This window comes from Cyprinodon tularosa, unplaced genomic scaffold, assembly GCF_016077235.1.
Source record: "Cyprinodon tularosa strain WSP-4 unplaced genomic scaffold, ASM1607723v1 ctg289, whole genome shotgun sequence".
Classification (NCBI taxonomy): domain Eukaryota; kingdom Metazoa; phylum Chordata; class Actinopteri; order Cyprinodontiformes; family Cyprinodontidae; genus Cyprinodon; species Cyprinodon tularosa.
Genome location: NW_024038995.1, coordinates 507,237 through 530,779, shown reverse-complemented (window position 1 = coordinate 530,779; position 23,543 = coordinate 507,237). Strand labels below are relative to the sequence as shown.

Here is a 23,543-nt window from a genome sequence, read left to right as displayed (position 1 = left end):
TTTTTCAGCTGCTGAAGGCGAGGCAGAGTGTGCTATCAGATGAGGAAGTGGAACTCTGTAAGTCCGCCACCGTCGACCTCATGTCCGACGAAGAAGATGGCGTCGTCGGCGCTGTCTCTGGATGGATTGTACGGTCGCCGCCATTTCGTAGGCCGGATCTCACTGAACTCTGTGTTAAGCTGCAGTCCCGGTTAGAAGCGATGCCGAAGTACAGGGCCACGCACAGTATGCGTCTGCACATCGGACCTGCCTCGGAGGGAATGCTGCCTGTTACCTCCAACCCCGAGGAAGCAAACGGACCGTTCACGGAGTTGTAATTATTAGATACGCATGTGTTTGGATATGCGTTGTATATAGTTGTGTGTGTGTTTTAATAAAGCTCTTTCTTTGCATAAACAGCTTCCTGGCAAATCTTCATTTCCTGTATAAATTAATTCATGTCCTTGATGGTAACATAATAATTGTGTAGTAGTGTAGGATAACATAAATACACAGCATATGAATGAATAAATATATGAATGAATAAATATATGAATATATATATATGAATATATGAATATATATATATATGAATGAATAAATATATATATATATATGAATAAATATATATATGTAAATATATATATGCCAACCAATCACGAGCGACTTTACTTGTTTAAAAAGAAGTGGTTCCGTCCAATACTCAGTAAGAAAATTAAAGCCTGGCGTGGCCACGTGTGGTTTTGCTGCCAATCACGAGCGATTTCATTTGTTTGAGAATAGTGGTTTCAGCCAATACTGAGAAGGTTATTCAAGCCAGACCTGGCCAGCCGCGCGGGTTTGCTGCATTCATATGCTAATTAGGGCCATTAGTACAGCTGATCGCTCTCCACATACGTCAGAGTCCGTTTTCGACAATTTGTGGCACGACAAACGCGGACAAGCACGGGTTGCAAATTGTCGGAAACTGACGAAAATCAGGCAGATCTGCGGGAGTTTACGGGGGTTTACGGGGACGAAAATCTCACTTTTCATGCAGTGCAGGTGCATGGCTCAACACAGCAGGGCCAACTCCTCAGGAAATTCCTCAGCTGTTCACCTACACCTGAAGGCTAAAGGAAACCCCTTTGAGGACAACAACATTGATATTCTTGCATAGGAAGAAAAATGGTTTGACTGAGGGGTTAAGGAAGCCATCTTTGTTAACCTGGAAAAATTATTTCTCAACAGAGGAGTTGGTCTTAGACATAACCTTTCACCCACCTACAGTATAAAGCACTTTAAGGAGCAATACCCAGAAGATTTACCTTTCACCTGCCCTCACCTGATTCACACTTCAATGAGGCATATGACCGAAACACCTCTGATGAGGAAGTTGACGACCCATCAGAAACCCCCAACGGCAATTAACACGCCCCATTGAGACCTCCTTTGCAAATCCAGTGGGAGGGATCAGAGCTGCCTTTGTCCCCCTCTAAATCCAAAAAAGTTAAAAAGGTTAAAAATCAAACGACTGGAATTTGTTTTCCAAGTTTGAAGATGTTTAACCTTTTTAACTTTTTTAGAATTACTAGTACCTGGATGACTTAGAAATTTCACCAGCATATTCCGCCCTCTTGCTCTTTATTAGACTTAAAGTATATCGATGTCAGTGCCCCCCACCACTAGTTAGAACTGATGAAGCCTCTTGGATGAGAGGTGAAACGTCTTCTAGAAAACTTCGTCCAGTTGCCTAGACTGAAACTTTTCTCAAACTTGACCATGACCTGGATCACAGAGAGTCTTCATAGATATGTTCGGTGGGGGACAATTCAGTAGAAGTCAACGGCTTAGAGCCCACTGTGGCTTACATATGTACATTTCAAGTTTTTAAAATCAACGTGAAGGGTGCAGCTTAAACTGAGGTGTGCTCTATGGAAGATACAATAGAAAAACTGATGCTCATTAAAGACCTTAATGTTTGAAATTACTAAGGAAATTATGAGTCAATAACGTTTTCACCTGATAGACTCAAGACAGCACGTGACAGATTAATCACTCAGATTAAGTAAATGCTACCCCTGTGTTCTGGGGATTCAGCCTTCACATGTCTTGCTGAACTATTAGTTTAATCTGAATGCAAAGTAAAGATTGCATGTCAGTAGTTGTGGCTCGGTTTCTACGGTCCACTTTGACACTCATCAAAGAGGCTTTGTCAATTCTGTATACTAACACTTTAGCAACCCCAAAAATTGGGCGATATTGATTTTAAGGACGATTAGGTCTTTCATATTAGGAGCTTTAAATCAGATACAAAGAATCAACCAGCCAGCTTTTGACCCTAACCTCTTTTTTTTTTTGTTTTTTTTTTTGGTGTTAATTAATGGGTTGAGGGCACCAGGATGGCCGAGTGTTTAAGGCGTTGGACTTAAGATCCAATGGACACATGTCCTCGTGGGTTCAAACCCCACTCCTGGTATTGCAACGCATCCTTTTAAGAGCTTGTAGAAACTGTTCCTCTTCTTTGAAGCCCCATTTACCTCTTGCAGGTTGCTTCTAATAAAAGTTTAAACAGCACCCACCACAGTAGTGGATTTCCCTTAACCATTATATCACACAAATTTTACATCCATAAACAAATTAGCTAAACAGTAAACATTTACACTGCAATATAGAAAAAAAGCAACTTTTGGATAAAAAAAACGTTTGAAATTATTATCACAGTAAAGATTACATGTCGTAGTTGTGGCTCGGTTTATATGAGTCCATTTTAACACCAATAAAGGAGGCGTTGTGAATTCTGCATAGTAACCCTTTAGCAACCTCAAAAATTGGGAGATACTGATTTTAAGCACGAAGTGCCCTTTCGTCTGAGGAGCCCTTTAAATTAGATGCAAAGAAACAACCGGCCAGTTTCTTAACTATATCAGTACTCTGTTGTTTGGTGTTAATATTTGAATTGAATTGAAATGTTTGCAAGATGATATGATCTGTGCTTGAGACATACGGCTCATATGACAAAAGCATGACCAGGGTGGCCGAGTGGTTGAGGCTTCTATGGAAGAAAAGAGAAATTGATTGGAAGCGAATGCATGTACTGACTCCAGCAAGCAATTCATAAAAGAAAACTATAAGGGTTATGTCAAAAATGAGACAAGTTTGAATGGTGACACATGTGTAGGCTGCAAAAGGAGAGAACTCTAAATGAAGCATGTTGAAGATTAAAGTTTACCTCATCACTGCACATTGAGTATTATAGAGTTTCCCACTTTTCCAGTGGAAATTGTGACATGAGCGGAATTCATGTGCAATTTTCATATCAGCTTTGGGTATTTACCATAATTAAGATATCATATGAAGGCAACATTATTACCATATTTTCTAATATCTATTTCCCACGTTTTGAACCATGGGGCCTAAACAAAGGTGTGACTTTTCTGTTGATTTTTCCTTCCTGGCAGGGGGTGGAAGACAAAATTGGAAATCAAAGAAGAAGGGGATTATTTTAATTTAACACAAGAACATACTAGCAGCAGGCAGAACAGAGAACAAATGTCATGCATTCAAACATTTAGACATTTATTTGCCGAATTAAAGCTGTTGAACGAATGAAGAGAGTCTCCCCTCAGAGATCTCCCTTAGAGAATCAAAGAATCAACCAGCCAGCTTTTGACCCAAACTTCTTTGTTTTTTCTTTTTTCGTGTTGACAAATTGGTTGAGGGAACCAGGATGGCCGAGTGGTTAAGGCGTTGGACTTAAGATCCAATGGACACATGTCCTCGTGGGTTCAAACCCCACTCCTGGTAATGCAGTGCTACCTTACGAAGCATGTGGTACCCCACTAAATTTGTAAAAACACAGGTTTTTACTGACTCTTAATTGCATTAAAGATTGGTGTAAGTATAGGGTAACCACTAATTGCACAAATTGAAGTTCTGAAAACAAATTAGCTAAGTGGAATCAATGTAAATTGGAAAACACAGACATATTTTTGATAAAAACCTTTTGCACTGTTTCCTTTGCAGTTTTGCAAAATATTTCACAAAGCTGCAATAGAAGCACTTTTATCACATCACTCAAGTCTGCACTACAAGTCCTTGTAGAAACACGAAAAACTACCAAAGCTGTTTGACGATGATGGCGTGTCATATTTGGATTCATGAGGAGACTATTTCTTACATTTAGTAGGCCTAAAGGAGCTCAATAAGCACTAGAGTGAACCCCCAGGTGAACAAATGTATTCATTTGCAATTGTAATTGTATTTCTTATGTAATAGTAATACCACAATGGGCTCTATGCACAGCTCCACTACTTCCTGAATTTAATGCAGCTCCTTTGTTTCCTGTCTTTCATTACTGGACGAACTGATTAATCCAGGTGTGTCTGGCCAGTTACTTAGGTCATACACACCTGGATTAATCAGTGCATCCAATCATGAAAGACAGGAAACAAAGGAGCTGCATTAAATTCAGGAAGTAGTGGAGCTGTGCATAGAGCCTATTGCAAAGATTTGCAGAGTTAGCAGAATATCAACCATAGGTTGATAGCTTTGGTAAATGGCATGTACTTATATAGCACCTTTATTCAAGTTAGGAGACCTGACCAAAGCGCTTTACACTACATTCATTCACCCATTCACACACACACTCACGGTGGCAAGCTACATTGTAGCTGCCCTGGGGCTCACTGACAGAAGCAGGGCTGCCGTACACTGGCGCCACCGGGCCCTCTGACCACCATCAGTAGACAATGCAGGTGAAGTGTCTTGCCCAAGGACACAACGACAATGAAAGTCGGAGTCGGGGCTTGAACCGTCAACCCTTCGATTACAGGGCAAACTCCTACATCCAACGCCACTGTAGCTTTGCACACATTTGTAATGTAAACAAATGGATACGATGCCATCTCATAGGAGCTTGTAGAAACTGTTCCCCTTTTTGGAAGGAATTAAGGCTCAACACCCCTTGCAGGTAGTATATTTCATAAAAGTCTAAACGGCCACCACAACAGTAGCTGATATCCTTTAACCCTTAAATCGCACAAATTCTACCTCCGTGAAACAAATGAGCTAAATGGAAACACGCAATATAAAAAAACTAAACAATTTTTTGATGAAAATATCTGAAATTATTATTACAGTAAACATTGCATGTTCATAGTTGTGGCTTGGTTTATATGAGTCCATTTTGACATCCATCGAGGTGGCTTTGTCAATTCCTGCATACCGGTAGTAAACTTTTAGCGACCCCAAGAATTGGGAGAAACTGATTTTAAGCACAAAGCGCCCTTTCCTCTGAGGTGCCCTTTAAATTAGATGCAAGAAACAATCAACCTGCCTCATACCTAGATGTAGGTGTGTTGCTGATTGTGAATGTTGACGTTGTCATGTGTGAGGTGTGGACACCTGGCTGAGGGGGTACATAAAGGACCAGGATTAGGATTAAGGCGTTGGAAATAAGATCCAATAGACATACTTCCTCGTCGGTTCAAACTCCATTCCTGGTAACCTTATTCGGGCATGGGGCATAAAGATTAAAGGGCTCCTTCCACAGTAGATGACTTACTTCATCCACTAAGTTGCACAAATTGATTTTTAAAAAAACAAATTAGCTAAGAGGAAACCACGCGAACCATGCGTCCTTTCAGGACCAGGAATTTATTCCAGAAGTTTTATTCGAAGCCTTCAGGAACAGCATGTAGCAGAGGAAGAAGAAATATTTTTTTGCGAGGTGAGTGCTCTCTTAAATGTGCCTTTTCCCTAACTTTCCCCACTTTAAGACCAAAAACACTGTGTTCTATCATATGCTTTTTGGGTGATTTTCTTTTACTTATTAAAACATTATGTGTTTCTTATAGAATCATGTTTCAATTGTGACTCTCACTGACATGTCGCAAAAAGTTAAACATTGTTCGATAATCTGCTCTTTCGACAATAAAATCACTACCAAGAAAATAAAATAAATTAACATTTGAAAGTGTGTTTTGTGTCTAGTGTTTTCTCTGGTGTCATGGGAAAAACCCTCCAGATTTTATTGACTATTTTGGTCATGTATATAGGTATTCAGTAATTCACACTGAGTACACAAAGATAAGTTAATTTGAAATCAAACACCCTCATTTGGCAAATATATGTTTAAATTCTATGATGAATAAATCAATTCTAAGATGAATAAAGGCTATATACAGTAATACTTGTAGACACACATAAGCGATGTTTTGATAAAAGAACTGATTTAATTTTGTTATTTTGTTATATTCTTGTGTTTTTTAACTTTATACAGTTAAAAGAAAGGGGAAAATACATCTATTTTTAAACACACAAATAGACAAACATATTTCTATTATGAAAAGCCAGAAAATAAACGCTGGAACATAAAATAATTTCAGTATACTAGCTTTTAAACATTTCTTAAACATTTTAATTTACTTCCCTTTTACTTTGAAAGGCTTCGAATAAACTTCTGAGACAGGAGGAGGAGACCTTGCAGTGCAGGTCTATAAAAAAGGGTCCTCACCGTGCAGGTCTGCAGCCAGACTCTCCTGTTATGACCATACTTTGTGTGATAATGAGATAAACATAAATAGTCTGCCATATCCTATTTTTTTATATCAAGTGCAAACAGTTCTGTATAACTGCATAAGTGAAACACAACTATAATAATATATACAAAATTCTTATGATTATCATAAATATGGCCCCATATTTCTATTCAAAACATGTTACCACACACGATAAAAGTAAAAATATTGTTATTATATAATATTGTTTAAAATTACTCAGGAAGTCATGAAGAAATAGAATACTAAGAAAAAACATAGCCAACCATTAAGCAAACACCCTGCATGACATCTGTTATGTCTAACAGGTGGACATCTATTGAATCAAATGTTTTCTACCAAATTTCTAGGAGCAAATTCATTCAGAGATATTAGACTTATAGCAGTATGACGGCCATTATATCTTAAATTACTTTTTGTAAACAAAAAGTAAATTAATAGCAACGTCTGTCTGTTGGAGAGAGGTACAAGCACCCCTCTCGACACCAGAAGGGATAAGTGTGACGAAAAATGAATGGATGTATGCATGTGTTTTTTTTTTTTTTATATAATACATCAGGGTAACAGTTTCTGGGAGGATGTGGCACATGCCTTGCTGCATTCTGCATACTAACACTTTAGCCACCCTAAAAAATTGGGAGACACTGGTTATAAGCACAAAGAGGCCTATTTAAGGACTCCTGTTAGGACTCCTGTTAGGACTCCTGTTAGGAGTCCTTAAATCTGACACAAAGAAACAACCGGCTTGCCTCTCACCTAGATCAGTACTCGGTTCTCCTCTAACGTTAAGCTCTCTCTGCTTTTTCTCATATTAGCTTTGCCTTGTCTGTTCCTGTTTGGCTGTGAAACCATCCTGGAGAGAAATATCAGCTGTGCTGCTGCCATCGGCACCTTTGTTTGTATGTGTTCGAGATCGGCCTGTGTTTTCTGTATGCCCTCTTCATCTTGCATAGGAGCTGGCTCAGAACTCGTCTGCCTGGCTGTGTGTTTCCTGGACGGGGCCGCCTTTTACAATTGCTTTTTGTATCCCTGCTTCTGTTTCCTTGGACCCCAGTTGGTCTCGGCAGATGGCCGTTTGGTTCTGCTTGAGGTTTCTTCCTCTAAAAAGGGAGTTCTTCTCTCCACTGTCCCTGCAAGCATGCTTAGTGTGAGGGATAGCATTTGAGTTAATGAGTCAATGTGATCAACCTTAGAGAGAAAGGTTTGAATCAAGTTGAATGTATGATCTACTGGAGAACCCGGAACCAGGATGGCCGAGTGGTTAAGGCGTTCGACTTAAGATCCAATGGACAGATGTCCTCGTGGGTTCAAACCCCACTCCTGGTAGTACAGCGTTATCTCATCTTTTGCATGTTGTCACTCCATTTAAATTTGACAAATTGAAACCCAAAGGTGGTTGTTCAGTGAAATTTAAGGGGCCAACGGTGACTGATCTTGTTATACCATTAAATTACAAATTATAATTACAAAAACAAAGGAGCTGAATGGAAACATTGCAATATACTAAAATAAGTCACATTTACTGACAAAAGGTTTTTGTGTCATGTCCATTGCAGTTTTGCAAAATTGCAAATGAATGGAATCACTTTTTTCACATCACACAAGTCTGCAGTTGAGCCTTACTTCTTTGCAGAAAGAAGAAGAAGACCGGAAATAGTTTGACGATGATGGCGTGGCGTATTTGGATTCATGAGTAGACTGAGTATTTCTTTCCAAAAAAGTTAAAAAAACTGGACTTTGATTCCAAGTTTGAAGACGTTTGGCTTCCCATCCAGGAAGCTTTTTCTATTCAAAATGTCATCATTAGTGTTGAGTTCAAGGCTTTATAGATTGAGTATTTATCACATTTTGCGAGAATGAGCTCAATAAGCGGTAGGGCAGTGGCTAAAATATGGAGATATCACAATGTCTCTATAGCCTGGAAGATACTGTAGGAAAAACTGATGCTCTTTAAAGTCCTTAATTTTTGTAATTTACCAAAGAAGTTATAAGTCAGTTACTTTTTTACCTGATAGGCTAAAGATGGAGCAGCATCTTAATAAAAAAGCTAACAAGAGTCCGCAGGGTCCTAAAATCTTCAACAACGAAACTAAAATGAACACCTCTGTCAGAACTTTTGTAATAAGAACAGAGCTGCTGATTCAGTTCAAATCCTGTCATCAGACTGATCGCTCGGATCAATTAAACGCGTGGCTGCTCCTGCATTCTGCTTATTGCATGGGGTTACTTTGCCCTTTAGTCTGGACATCGACACACAAACACAGATGTAATAGTTTGATCTGAGGTCAGACAAGCGTATGGAAGGTGGGTCCGCAACTCAATTTTCCTTATAACTTCATATCTCACGGACCCTGAATTTAATCAGTGTGGGAGTGTGGAGAGCTGTGATTTTATTTCTCTTTTTCTGTTTCAGTGAGCAACATGATCTGTGTGTTGGCCTCAACATCACAGCAGAGCAACATCTTTTTTGTTCCTTAAGTTTTTGGTCTTAAGGGCCCAAGAAAAAAACAGCTTTGAGGTAGAAGCAATTCATAAAACCAAGAGCAGAGGGTCCTTAAGGATTATCTGACATTTTTAAAATGGATATAACTGCAACAACCTTTTTAAAAGTGGGCAAACAATGGAAAAAAAAGTAAAAAAAATAAAATAAAATAAATAAATAAATAAACACAACATAGAGCATAGTAAAAATATCTTGGATTTTTCATTGGGCTGAATAAATAAACATGGCTGCCTGTGGTTATTTCTGGCTTAGTAATTACAAGCAATAATATTCTATCCTTTAATTGAAATGCCATTAGCATGAGCGTCTGCTTTAGTTAATTTATCAATTCTGTTTTCAATTTTTATACTTTTGTTTATGTGTTTATATCATAGATTGATAAAAAGCACAAGGCTTCAGCTCAGCCAAAATATCCAAAACAGCTGCTAAAGGTTTACCTATTATATAAAGTTATAACCCAAAAACAATAAAAGTAACTAAGGAAAAATTTAAATGAGCACATGAATCAAAGTTTGGACTTTCAACAAATCAATATACCAGCCTCTCTGTTCTTTTATCATGAAAGTGTGGTATACATAATTGCTAAATCATCAATAAAGAAAGTAATCAACTAACGGTTAAAGGGGAATTCCGTTTTTTTTTTTTTACATTGGCTCCTTGATTTTGCGTTATTACATCATGTTCTACTCACCCATATTAGTTTTGTGTCATTTGGAGCTGTTCTGAAGATATTCGGTTTTGTAATATCCAAGTAGCGTCTTCCTATGGGCAAGGACTTGAAGGCGCAAACTAAACTGTTCATAATTTATCATTTATAGCACGCCAGCATTCATAACATGTAGGCGAATCACTGTCCTCCAAACATCCGCAGTTATATTTTTTATATTTATATTTTTTTAAAACAAAGTGGAGTGTGTATGACGTCATCCGCGCGCCGGACTGGAGTTGTGACAGGCAGCCCGGGCCACAGGCGGCTACGCTCTACCCCTTCTATTCATTTGGCTAGATCGAGATCATCTGTGGTAGTAGCACTAGACATCTTCCAGGCATGAGAGTAAAACTAGCAGCAGTTCAGCGGACAGGATGAATGACTGGTAGCTGACGTGCGCGGATGTCGTCATACACACTCTGCTATTCAGTAATGACAATCTACGTTGTAGATGCACTTCCAGTACTAGTAGCTGTATCTAGGTTGTACTGGTGGTAAGAAAGGAGCTAGGACAATGAAGTAGTATGCTTCGTAGTGCCGATGCATTTAGCATAGGGACATCCTGACATCCCTATTTACAGTAGCTGTCGCTAGGAGCTTTAGAGCTGCCCACAATTTATTGACTTAGACAACTTTTATTGTCATTTGCGTGTCATTTTGAGTGAAAGGACCTATAGGCACAACACACCACATGGAGTTTAAATAAACACAGTCTCTGTCCCCAAATGATTCCTAAATGTCTGAAGGCTGTTTGTATTCAGCATAACAGACAAGAACTCCTTTGCTACCGTGGACAGTGTTCTTATTGACAACCCCAGGAAAGGTGAGTGGATGGGAGCCAGAACAAGGTAGGGGCTACAAGTTTAGGTATTTGGATCGGGCTATATTTCTGCCAGGTTATAAAACAAGGAAGAGAGGATATCACGCAAGTACAGCACATTTGATTTGGAAAAACAGGAAAAAAATAATAAAGAAGCCCATTAAACAACAATGTTGCATTGTTGCAGGTACCAGGATGGCCGAGTGGTTAAGGCGTTGGACTTAAGATCCAATGGACAAATGTCCACGTGGGTTCAAACCCCACTCCTGGTAAATTTGCTTTAGAAACTATATACCTTCCTTGGAATAGACATACAATGATAGAGTAAAAAATTTACCTCATTCCTTGAATTGCACTGCACAAGGCAAGGTCTTGGGTTTATTTCTGAATGCCCTGTCTTTTCCACTTTGGGAAGCTTTACTCTGAGTGGAATTACACAAATTATGTACTTAAAGTTTTAGGCAACCCTGAGTATTTTGGCTAAACTAAACCTTTCAAGTTTGAATTTTTAAAATTGACATTGAAGAGGATTGTCTAATATAGAGGGGGAGCTGAAAAAGGTCCGCCCCCTCTGAGCTTTCAGTTGGACATTGGTACTTCTAGGATTCACAAAGGTTACTGGGACAAAACACCATATCTTCAGTTACTTCTTCAGCATTTTTCTTTTTAATAGGCAAATATATCTGACTATCATCTGCATAAATATAATCGGAATTCGAACAACTCTAATATTAAAGTTATTAAATATTTTAAGTTGAAATAAAAAAATCCAAATTTGTAATGACTTAATATAACTGTGATGTTAAAGAAAGATTAACAGACGAGTTGATGACTGTGTTAATGTTCCCCACTGAGTGATTTGTCTCATTTGCAAAGAAAGATTCTTCTTGAAAAAGGTTGATTTTAATGCCAGGTATAAATGGTCATTGTGAGGCCTCTTTGTTTAGTTCATATCCAAATCATGCAGAATGCATGTTAATGCAATATCATAGCGCTTAAACTGGGCAGGCTGACAGTTTCAGTATGCTCTCCATGTTGCATTGTAATGCAGAACTTGAAAGAATAGCAACACACAAAACAGTCTACGGTATGGGTGCAGAATGAGCTATGCTTATAATACTTCTTGGATGCTGCATAATAATTTATTACATTAGAATGCAATCACAAATTTACATTGATAGAATCTAAAATGACAGCAAATAAAACACTGTTAGTTGTTATTAAGAAGCAAGACTAGCAGGAGAAAAAAACATCTCTTAAATTTTCTGCAAAACCTTCTGCTCTCCTGTGTGGCAGTAAATCATTTTGCTGCAGAAACAATACATTAGGTCTGTGCCAAATGTTATACTGCACCCTGAACACTCCCAGAATCCCATAAGCATATTTCCTCAAAAATTATTGCTGTAAACACAAAGGAAGTCATTTGCTTTAACTGAAAATCATCGGCAGGTGCTGGAAAATTATGTTCTAACTGTAGACCAACAGGATGACTTTTGGTCACTCTGACCTGTCGATGATGCCGCACATGTCGATCTGGAGTTGGCTGTAATTTCCCAGAAGCCTCTGCTGCACCATGATCAGGTCAACTGGTTGGCTGTCCAAAGTGATGAGGCGCATGCAGCCCTGGAACGTGTCGTAAGGGTTTCTACAATCCTGATTATAATTCTGAGCAGGACAACCTTAAAGAGCAACAGAGAAGAGATTCAAACACACAAGCAAAGATTACATCAATAAAGAGAATTAAAACTAAGTAAAAATGCATACAAAACTAACATGACAGTGAAATTGATGAATGTGTTTTAAGATACAGGATACTCCTTGATTTATGGTGTGTTGCTTCTTATCATGTGGCTCGGAAGAATTTAATATACCTCTAAAAGGAGGAACTATTTCTTTCCCTTCTGTAGTCCATTAAAATGTGGAGGAGGAGGTAGTATTTAAATCTGCATATGTAAGATGATGAAGAACCTAAGGCAGAAATGAGAATTTGTCTGGACCACAATCTTGCTGAGTGGGCAAAAAAACAACAGGCGGCAGTTTAGGTGGTGAAAAAATGAAACAAAGGGACGACGGATGGAGCAAAAGGCTGGAATGTCTGAATATGGTAAAAGGAAAGAAAAAGGAGAGAGAGAATTGGCTTGAAATCAAGATAAAGAGCGATTAAAAAAAGAGAGAGGAAAAACTGGGTAAACCTTTAACTTTAATGAATATAGAATGCTAGCAGGCGTAGCATATCCAATATTTAAGTTGGGTAACAGTAACCTCTGGTGGGTGATATTGAGGGGTGAATTGGGAGGCATATGAGAAACACCAGGATGGCTAAGTGGTTCAGATACTGAGCTGAGGATCCAAAAGATGAATCTCTATTGTCGGTTCAAACTCCACTCCTGGTATGTTTCAACGCTCACATAATACTAAAACTCAGCTTGTTGAGTAGTAAAAGATTCACAGCTTTGTCCTCTATCAAGCTGTATTCATTAGTTTTTTGAGGGGCACTGAGGTTCAGATCTTTGGGCCTAACATAATCTGTACAAGCTACTTCACTTTAAGCTGCTCATGACATTTGCTTTTTATTATGAGGGTTGCACAAATCTTAAAGTCTTTTTTTTCTATAGCAGCTAAAATGTCGTCCAAACAGCAAGCTTAAATCCGACTTTGAATAACAACTTTGAACTTAAAAAGTGTGATTACACATTTGTAGAAACAAAGAAACAAGCTACTTTAACTATCAAATAGAACATAACGTAAACATAAATTTATCGCTTCTTTCTGCTTGATATAATACACATCAGTACAAATGAAAACAGACCTAATTGTATTTTAGATGTTTGGCATTTTGTGTTGGCTTTTATCTATCACACATACAAAGAAGTCCAACAGTTTGAGGAAACTGTTAAATATTTAACGTGCTATAAATATATAATTATAAATATATATATATATATGAATGTTATATTTATTATATAAATGTTTAAAGTGAACAGATCATGCTTTTAAATAATTCGTTTGACATTTAAATCATTCAGTTGTAGATTTATAAAAATTCACACTGTAATGGTCTAAATTCATCCTTATTGTTGGTTTATAGATCCTTATTTTGCTTCTGTTCTGAGGAGCATCTGAGACCAAATTATTTTGAGGAAATCCAAAAGACCATTTTGTTTGGCCATTTTCTGTAGTTTGATAGGGGATATACAATTCCCTATAAACTTTTTATTAACAACTTAATTAATATATGTAAATGAAGGGCGACTTTTCCCTCCAGCTTAACATGTTAGAGCCAAAATCTCACCCACAGCAGGAGGTAAATGAAGACATTGCTCTGCATTGAAAAATCATCACAAAGGTGTGTTGCATTTACTGTATTTATGCCTCTGTGAGAATAAGAATGTAAGTTACCCTGAATTGAATTACCTTGTTTAGCAGTTCTTCAACAAATACAGTGATGTTATTGTTCAAAACATAACAGACTAAAAAAGGTGACCCAAAAAAAATATAAAAACATTGTCATAATAAGGTGTTCTGGACAAAAGTGTAAAAAGCAGCGGGGTAGTAAATTTGATGAAATTATTGTGTCTGGAGAAGAAAGAAACAGGAAACAAGAAGGAAACTTATGACTATTAATACTGATAACAACTTAAAGTGTTGAAGACACGATATTGGCATTTTCTAATATTTTTTGTAGACCGAAACGTCAATATTGATTATAAATGTAATAATTTGAAGGTGCCGTCATTATTCAGAGGTTTCTATACTGCTCAGTGACTGAGGGAGGAAACCGGAGTGACGAATACATGAGAACGACAGAGAGCTGGAACTGTAGTTTGTTATGTACAATTGTTGACGATTTCATGGATTGAGATACAGCCATGTCTTCGCTGTGTGTCGCCGCTATTTGCTTCAGCCCCTATAAGGAGGATGGTGGCTTATTTAAGTTTCCTTAGGATCCTGATCTGCTTTCTAATTGGGTGAAGCAGGTGAGACGATCTGGAAGACTTGGAGCACTCCACACCATCTTTTCGTAGCTTGGACCAATTTGAGAATGGAGTTCTTTTATTTTGTTTCTTCAATGTAAGAGAGATCATGTTGAGGTTAGAACAATTTTTTAAATATTATGAGAAAATAAGTGGAGGCTGATGTGGAGCCTAGATCAATGCTGTCCCAGAAGCTAATTGTTGTTAGCTTCTGTAATACCAAAGCAGAACCTAACTTTATGATAATAATGTGGCTCTAAGTTCTGTATTAGGTCTTTATAGATATGAGGTTTAAACTGAAAGTTTAGAGGAATTTATACTGTTTTTTTAATAGAGATTCTGTGGGAAAAACACTAGGAAGAAACTAAGAGAACCAATCTAAAATTACAGGAATAATGACTACAGAAAGGAGAGACAAAACCAACTAAAAACACTGAGAAATACATAGCGAGAAATACACTAGAAGCCGCTTATCTGGAATAAACATCCAGAAGACTGTAAAAGTGCTGAAAGCCTGAGCTATTTTAAGTCAAAGTTAAAAACCCCCTATTGTTTAGAACGCCCTTTGACTGTTATCTCAAGTATCATTAGTTTGTGGACCAACTGTTTAATTTTCTTCACTACCTGCTTTTATCATGTTTTTAATCCTGCTTTTATCATGCCTTTTTTTTCCTTCTAGTTTATTTCATTTTATTTTTAATTCATGTGCAGCACTTTGAATTCTCTTTGTAGTGAATTGTGCCATAAATAAACGTGCCATGCCTTGCCTAGAAGACACCTGGCACAAAGCAAATGAGCAAACAGAAAACCTCAAACAGAAAAAAAAACAACCTGAATATGGAAAGCCCTATTGATCCAAAACAAAACCTTAACTGAACCCACAGGACCTGACAAATACCTATGCAGCACTTGGAGTGACTCAATCAGACTTTATTTTACATCCTAGAGACTTCAGATACATACATTACATTTACGGGCAACAAAAAAACAAAGGATGCTGCATATGTCCCATGAAATTACTGTTGTTCTTTACATTGTCTTGTGTTTACAATAAACAATCTATTGATGTTTATTCTGTTATTTTGGTGATGGCAAACCTAAGTGAGCCCATTTAGGGACAGTAACTATTGGATTGTACTGTATCGTTTTCTATTATATTGTATTCTATTGATGAACAAATATAATACTCAGCAAATACAGGTTTAAGTTTAATACTTTCCAACAACGTTTAATCTTTACCTCCAAAGAAGATCTGGTCTAATACCATGACAGGAAAGGAGGGAGACGCATGAGCGACGCCACCCTTCTGTTTATTCACAGAGACAGTCAGACGTCCTCGCCTGGAGGTAAGGTCCACCATATGCCACTGACCATCATTTAATGCGGATCCTAGGAAAAATAGATTAGAGCAAAAATTGGATGTATGATTGTTAAAAAAGCTAAGAGTGTGAAGTTTATATGTGTTCAGCTCCCTTTACATGGATATCCCTAAATAATTCACTGCAAATATTGGATTATGCGTCACATTTTCAAGAAATAAGTGCAGTTTCCCTTGATTTCAAAAATTTACAAATGGAAATAAGCAAACAAACAAAAAAAGAAAACCAACTCTATTATCTTGTTTTATTTAATGAATACAATGACAATCTATCGATTCATCTTTCCATATAATTCTGTCAGGGTCACGGTGGGTTGTACCTATCTCTGGCAGAGAAGCCAATTGACCCAAGAGGTATGTTTTTGGACCGTGGGAGGAAGCCGGAGTACCCAGAGAGAACCCATGCATGCACAGGGAGAACATGCAAACTCAATGCAGAAAGATCTCGGGCAGGGAACCTAACCCAAAACCTTCTTCTTCCAAGGAAACAACGCTATAAAATGCAGCACCATGCAGCCCCCAATCACAGTCTAAATGTCTTTACTTAAGGGAAAAATACTACATTCATTTGCAAATTATCTTATTTTCCTTCTCAAATTAAGTAAAATAAACTAAAGTTAAGAAAACATTGTTTGCTTTAAATAAGTGTTTGCAATGCTCCGGTGTAATCTATCCCATATTGTATCTCTATGAATCCAGCTGTTCGTTTGAAGTTCTCTGTTAGAGTACATTATAAAGCCAACAGCATCATGGAGACCAAGGAACACAGCAGACATGGTAGAAGGGAACATGTGGAATAGGTTAAGGTCGTAGTGACCTGTTTGCCTGCATAATTCAAACAAGGGACAGATAAGAGATAACTTTAAAAACACTAATCTCCTTTGAATAGTCTTAGCTAACTTCAGTACTTAACAGCCAGTGTCCTGGATCCCTTAGTTGTGTTCCTGATCCAACAGAGCGTTGTCAATGGATAAAGCCTATATTTAAGTATAGAGGTTAGAAACTGAAAAAAAAAACAATGGGATAAACAAGCCTGAGCTTTTACAAAGAAACAAAACAGAGACAGAACCTTTAGTCTCTATATGTGCAAAGCTTCTGAAGAGAATACTCTGACATTTGTAGTTGTAAATTGACAAGGCTCAAGGTATACTTCATGGAATCTTGCAGACTGACCTGTACTGAGCTCCAGCAGTACGCGGCCTCCTTTCTGGATCTGCAGGTGGAGTCTGGCATCATTCAGGTACAACCAGACCTCTCCCCCTTGCAGAGGGAGGCTAAAGGTGAGCAGAAGCCCGGCCTTATTCCATGTCCTGAACTGGAACTCTAAGGACATTTCGCCTGAAGAAGATGGTGCTGTCCACGGCAACTGAAGAAAGCTGCTGGGCCCAGGGAAAGTTACGGCAACAGAAACTGGCTCAGCACAAGTAAAGGTCACATTGCCCTGAAAGCAAAGGAGAGGAGTGGCAGAAGGACTGATTACTGAGAGATAAAACAACAGAAAACATGAATATTAATCAGCTGCAAGGGGCGTGTCCATGTGGCTTCATGGTGCAGCAGACTCATCAGCAAGTCTCCTTGAGAACAGAAGCACTAACTGAAAATACTAAAGTCATTCAACTGAAAACAGTGGAGGGGTGGTGTGTATGGACATTACAGTCATTTCATTCTAGCCCATTGTTCTGAGGGGTAATGACACAGCATCTACCACTAAAGCCACAGTCGTAATATATTACTGTGGCGGCACTCTACTGGGAATATCATCCTGCTATCTTTATAATGCTCTGGAAACTTAGGCTACGTTCACACTGCAGGCCTTAATGCTCAATTCCGATTTTTTTGTGAAATCGGATTTTTTTGCATGTCCGTTCACACTTCCAAGTATATGCGACTTGTATGTGATCTACTGTGTGAACTGAATGCGTCCAACCGAAGTGTCCCGCATGCGCACTCGAGGACGCGATGACGTCACACGTAGCAAGCGTCCTCAGTTTTTGCGGAAGTAAACATGACTCGTAATACCGCAGCGTATATTGCGTTCTTTAAGTTCTTCTCCAACAGGAGCAGGCACATTACGAACGAAATCTTTTTAAGAAGATCAAAAAGAAAGACCCTCCCCCGGTTCCGGTAAGACCCTTCGAGTTTGGTCTGAATCGAGCTTTCTAAATATGAATTAAGTCAGCAACCTCACTTTCTCTCCATTGACTGCTCTCTGTGTTATCTTCCGCCATGGTTGTTAGTTTTTCCCGCCTCCGCTTAGTAGGACGCAGATTAGTAACGTTTAGTAATATTTGTCAAGTATCAATGACGTGTAGGTCGGATGAATGCGACCTGGCCGTACAGACACAGGTCGCATTTGAAAAGATCAGATACGTATCGGATTCAGGACCACATATCCAAGTGGCCTGGGTCGCATTTGAAAAAATCCGATCTGTGTCGTTCAGACTGTCATAAAAAGATCAGATACAGGTCACATATGGGCAAAAAAATCGGAATTGGGTCACTTCAGGCTGCGGTGTGAACGTAGCCATAGATGACATCTAAAAGCCCTTTGTAAAGCCGTTAAAGTGATATATGAAAGTTTGTGCTTCAGAATGCATTTTCGCCGCAAAGTGTAATGTAAAAATGGGACTATAAAAGTCCATCGAAGCTACTCTATCCACACAAAACCCAAAGAAAACCCATACACCTTTGGACTGAAACCTATCAAAGTTTGGCTTTAGAGGAAACATTTCAAATTTGGCAGCAACTAAGTTAATGTACCCTCACTATTACAGCTACAGCCTCTTTCAGGAATCATGCTTCTCTGCACTTTTGTTTCAGATCAGAGGAGGAAACATCTACTGGAAAAAGCACTCCAAGCTGTTTAAACTTAAAGTCGTAGGGAAGCAGCTGTTCCAACCGTTGCATTTCCAAATTTTCACGAGTGGTGCATGACTTTAAACGAGTGAATAAAGTGAATGTGATTGGTTAATTATCAACGGGGCGGGATTGTTGTGGTGGAAGGTTCGCAAGCAAGTTTTATTATGGCTGGTCTGTGGGAATCAGCTTGCTAACCAGTTAGCAACTTAGTGCTAGTAGGTTCCCAATGGGAAATTCCATTGGGACCAAGTAGCACTAAATTGGTAACTTAGAAACGACACTGTCAAGGGACGCTATGGACAGAGGAAACATGCAAGAGGAGGAGAGTTTTGTGTCGGAGGTCGTGGATGAGTCTCCTCCATCATACATTTTTATTTAGAGGACGAAAGCGGGGACGAAGATGTTGTGGAAGAGGATGCCAGGGCAGCAGAAGCTTGATTTGGTGTAGAAGGCTTCCAGCCGTACATGTTTGAGCCCTCGCCTTACAACCCTGCCAGTTCTGTTAGCTCTACGCCTGCTGAAGACACAGACGTCCATCCCCATGAACACTGGGACGGAACTCAATGGGAAAGGAAATTATTCTTGTTTTTTATTTTAACCGTTGTGTATATTAGCTGCGACATATGAATGAAGATGCTGTGACCCAAAAATTTGATTGACAGATGACCGTTGATATATGATTGGCCGAATTTAGGTGTACAAGCTGATGCATAACTAACTGGCCTGCAAAAGACAACGGAAAAAAAACACAGATTTTAAGACAGGATTTTTTTTTTATAGAAATTTTCCAAATTTTGGGACAATATGGTCTGATAAAGAGTACATTTATATACACGTTTAAGCCAAAATGATTTGACATCTAAATATGATTTCCCTATGACTTTAAAGCCGTGCTCTGTTTTTTCTGTTATTAAAAGAGTTTCAAATGTTTTAAAGCCGGTTTTGCAGCTGGAGCTCCGAGCTCATCGATGTGTCTGCAAATATCTGGAAAGTTGTCGCTTTACTTTATTGATTATTTAATTACTCTTTTCTTTTGGTAGAAAGCATCTAAAAAAAACAAAGAGCTCCATATTTCAGCTGTTTTCACTGTCACGGCGGAATATAATTTTCCCATATTCTTTATTTTCATATATGGTTCTGCTGCTGCGACTGATTCGGTCTTTCTTCAGTGTTCAGTGTGATATGAAAGCCCAGAGCTCAGAGACCTGAGGAGATGAACATCAAAGCTGTCTTCCCACAAGGTTTATGTGATCTGTCCTCCTCACAACACAGAAATAAAGCTGAGACCTCCTATAACTCTTTCTAAAAAAAGCTTCTAAATTATTGGTGTCAGAGCTTTGATTTATACAGAGGTGAGTATGAACTAGTCATGTTTTATACGGGAACTTTGTGGACAAAGATTTATATTTAGAGGTTTAACTGAATCATACTCTTTACTAATCTTATTCTATTACTTGATGAACATTATTAAGAAGTATTGCTAATTTTACTCTAAAATTGTCATTTTTTTGTACACAACATTATTTTCTATCTGTTTAACCTTTGATGACATTTGAAGGTTAGTTGAATACAGTAGATCTTATCAATAGAGCTGCTCTTAACTGTTGTAACAGTCACTGTAGGGATGGAAATGGTAAAAAAAAAGGGGATGGTAAAAAAAAAAGACATGTTTTGGAAAAGGGTTTCTTGTGCCTTAACGTTTGAATTTTGCAATTATGGCAATAATTTGTATGATTTCTCTGTTTAATTTTAGTCTTAAACATACCATGTGATGAGCATAACTTGTATGTTGTTTTATAGCAAATCAGATTTTATTTTCAATTACTTAGTATTTGAGTAGCCTTTTTACCAAATACTACTAATATGTTGAATGGCTACTTATTACTTTTACTTGAGTAAAAAGTAGCCAAGTAAAGACATTGCTACTTTTACTTTAGTAAAGTGTTTGGAAACTCTAACCATCTCTGGATTAACATGGACTTTTAAAGCAAATTGTAATTATTTTGTCGATCCTTTAAATGTATAAAAGTATTTCTTTTATGGCGTTACATACATATCACACTATACTCACACCCACACACGTATGTATATATATATATATGCAACATCCCACAGCTCATGGTTTCAATACATACTGTATCTAACAGATAAAGGTAATCTTTTTACAGAAACCAATGAAAAGGAAAACTTTAATCACTTAAAGAAAAATAACAAAAGTTCTTCCGAAGTCGATGTGTTATCATAAGAAAGAAGAAGATTTTTTTTCAATTATTACAAGATAAAGACTGGAAAACAATTATATTGTGGAATTGCTTCTTTAATTGACCTTTTTTTAGAAAAGTCGAAACAATCCACTCTTGGTTCTCTTTGGGCATGTACAATTTGAAACTTACACTTGAAAACTGAAAGTGTCAGGAATACTTATTTCATGGTCATCCTGATAGAATCAGTCTTGTAGATTGTTAAAATGAAGGAGTAAAAAGTATACTTACATAAATATGAACTTGCTGGTCATTGTTTTTAGCCAGTTCTGTCAGGTTAATACCGCTGTACATCAGGTTTTCCATGCAGCCTTGGAAGTATTTCTGGGCACCGGCAAGATCCTGGTATGCTCCTAATGTTAACTGAAAACACAGACTTTAGTATTTTTTTTGTGTGTGCATGTAAATAAGCTTCAAAAATCAGGTCTATGGTTTAAATAATTTCTCTGTGCACCTGTTTGACGTCCCAGAGGTTAAAGCCTTTAGGGGTCTCAACTGTCTCTGTATGTTTGTCCACAGTGAGGTTGAGTTGAGAGTTTCTTTGTCTCATTACCAAGTGATGCCAGTGCTGATCGTCCAACAGGCTACCGAGGGAGGTCAGCTGCTCTGAGGATGAAGAGGTGCCTGGGGAAAATAGAGCAACAAAAAGAGAAGCAGGAGGTATAAATCAAGAGAGGCAAGTAGATAAATAGACAGACAGGACATGATGAAGGGACGGGGTGAAGCTAAAGAGTCAAAGGTATGAGAATAAAGAGAGGAGAGAAGAGGAAATGATGAAGGGAAAGATAAAGAGAAAAGAGAAAATTAGACGGAGGGAGAATTTAAGACGGCAGCTGATGAAAGCATGAGAATGGCTGGAGTAGAAGCTCATCCATCCATTGTCTATATCCACACTGTGTATATATGTGTTTGGGGGTATAAAGTGAACATATCCGCACAAACAAACAATCAAGCACACTAACATGCAAAAAATGCAGTAAAGTGCCAAGGTAGGTATTCAAGTGAGGATGGCTTTTCTCTGCAGGGGGCAGGCAGGACGAACCACTGCACCACTCTGCAGATCTACACTGGGAGAAGATGAGAAACTGAAAAAAAAGAGTCACTATTCAAAGAATCTCATTGGCACTTTTACCAGCTAACAGGTGCGCACATCCATTTTTTTGTGGCTGTTTAAAATCTGCAAGTCCTTATCTTTTTTCTTAATTGCATGTGACTTGAAAACTTTATTTATTGTAATCAGATAGTAAATGAGGAAATTAGTAGGGGGAATTCAAAATATATTAAAAATCATTTATGAACAGATAACTGAACTGAAAACACCTGCTGTCAAAATTCCAATTTTAATTTATTACTTTAGGCCAATTCCAAACACATGTCATCTAAATTGCATGAAGTCGTTGACTATGCAGGACACACTCCTCCTGGATGCACATGTATAATAGCAGACATTTGTTTTCATTGTTCTGTTGACCCTACAACCACCCCTCATATATGAGCATGCATGCAGCGACAGTGGAGTAGAAAAAACTCCCTTTAAACAGGAAGAAAACTCCAGCAGAACCAGGCTCAGCCTGACAGGGTAGTATGGGAGCTGCAAGGCACAGGAAAGGAAGGACTAAACCTGGGTGGTGAGGATGGCACAGAGGGTCTACCAGATCTAAACTCAATCTATGCTCCTTGAGTTCAGATGAAGGCCACATATCAAACCCAATCAATGCACTGTTTATCACACTTCCTTCAGGAAAACATTTCAGCTGTTAAAGATTAAAGACATAATTAAAATCAACTTCTTCAAAACCAAAACATCCCCAGTAGTATAGAGCGCATGTCTGAGAGCTCCCCCATCCCTGGGGGAGGCTCACTGCCTCTCTGCTGATGATTAAACAGACCATCAGCCAATCTCATGGACCGGACCTACTCCAGCTGCACTTTGTGAAAACACTACCCACTGCTGACATCTTCCCTATGTACATGTCAAATCTTTGTTTTAAAGTTTTTTTTTCTTCTAAGGATGTTCCATGTTATACACATTCATCCATCTTCTCCTGCTTACTCCATCAGGGTCACAGTGGGGTTGATGCATTTCTATCCAGGGTGAGGCGGCCTTCACCCTGGATAGGATAGGCGTCTGTCGCATGGCAACCACACACACACACACACACACACACACACACACACACACACACACACACACACACACACACACACACACACACACACACACACACACACACACACACACACTCAGAAACAGTCATTATTTTGATCTCAAATACTCCCTAATAGGATAAACAATCCCTCCCCCTTAGATGATGTGTAGCCTTGCAACTCTGAGGCCTGAATGAATGAAACTCAGCACTCATAGATCTATATCTGTAAAATGGAATTAAAAGGAGATGGATTTTTTCCTACTATGTGTGTTTTTGCACTGTGGAAGGAAGCCAGAGTACCCAGAGAGGAGCCAGGCCTGCACAGGGAGAACATACAAACTCTATGCAAAAAGACCCTGCACAGAACGCTC

The 23,543-nt window shown here is 38.5% G+C and overlaps 1 protein-coding gene and 4 non-coding genes across 5 annotated transcripts in view; 4 read left to right on the top strand and 1 right to left on the bottom strand.

Moving 5' to 3' along the window:
* Positions 1-23,543, bottom strand: part of LOC119787137 (contactin-associated protein-like 4) — a 170,395-nt gene that overhangs the window by 71,949 nt on the left and 74,903 nt on the right. Inside the window, exons 6-10 of the mRNA XM_038290781.1 lie at positions 21,477-21,646; positions 21,254-21,385; positions 17,076-17,343; positions 15,764-15,913; positions 12,058-12,229 (exon numbers count right to left, since the gene is read on the bottom strand). Of these exons, the coding sequence (XP_038146709.1) occupies positions 12,058-12,229; positions 15,764-15,913; positions 17,076-17,343; positions 21,254-21,385; positions 21,477-21,646 (892 nt within the window). The remainder of the gene's footprint in view (positions 1-12,057; positions 12,230-15,763; positions 15,914-17,075; positions 17,344-21,253; positions 21,386-21,476; positions 21,647-23,543) is intronic.
* On the top strand, positions 2,355-2,437 carry trnal-uaa. The gene has a single exon. It is a non-coding gene; the product is annotated as a tRNA-Leu (tRNA).
* trnal-uaa lies at positions 3,683-3,765 on the top strand. Its single transcript has one exon. It is a non-coding gene; the product is annotated as a tRNA-Leu (tRNA).
* On the top strand, positions 7,762-7,844 carry trnal-uaa. The gene has a single exon. It is a non-coding gene; the product is annotated as a tRNA-Leu (tRNA).
* On the top strand, positions 10,740-10,822 carry trnal-uaa. The gene has a single exon. It is a non-coding gene; the product is annotated as a tRNA-Leu (tRNA).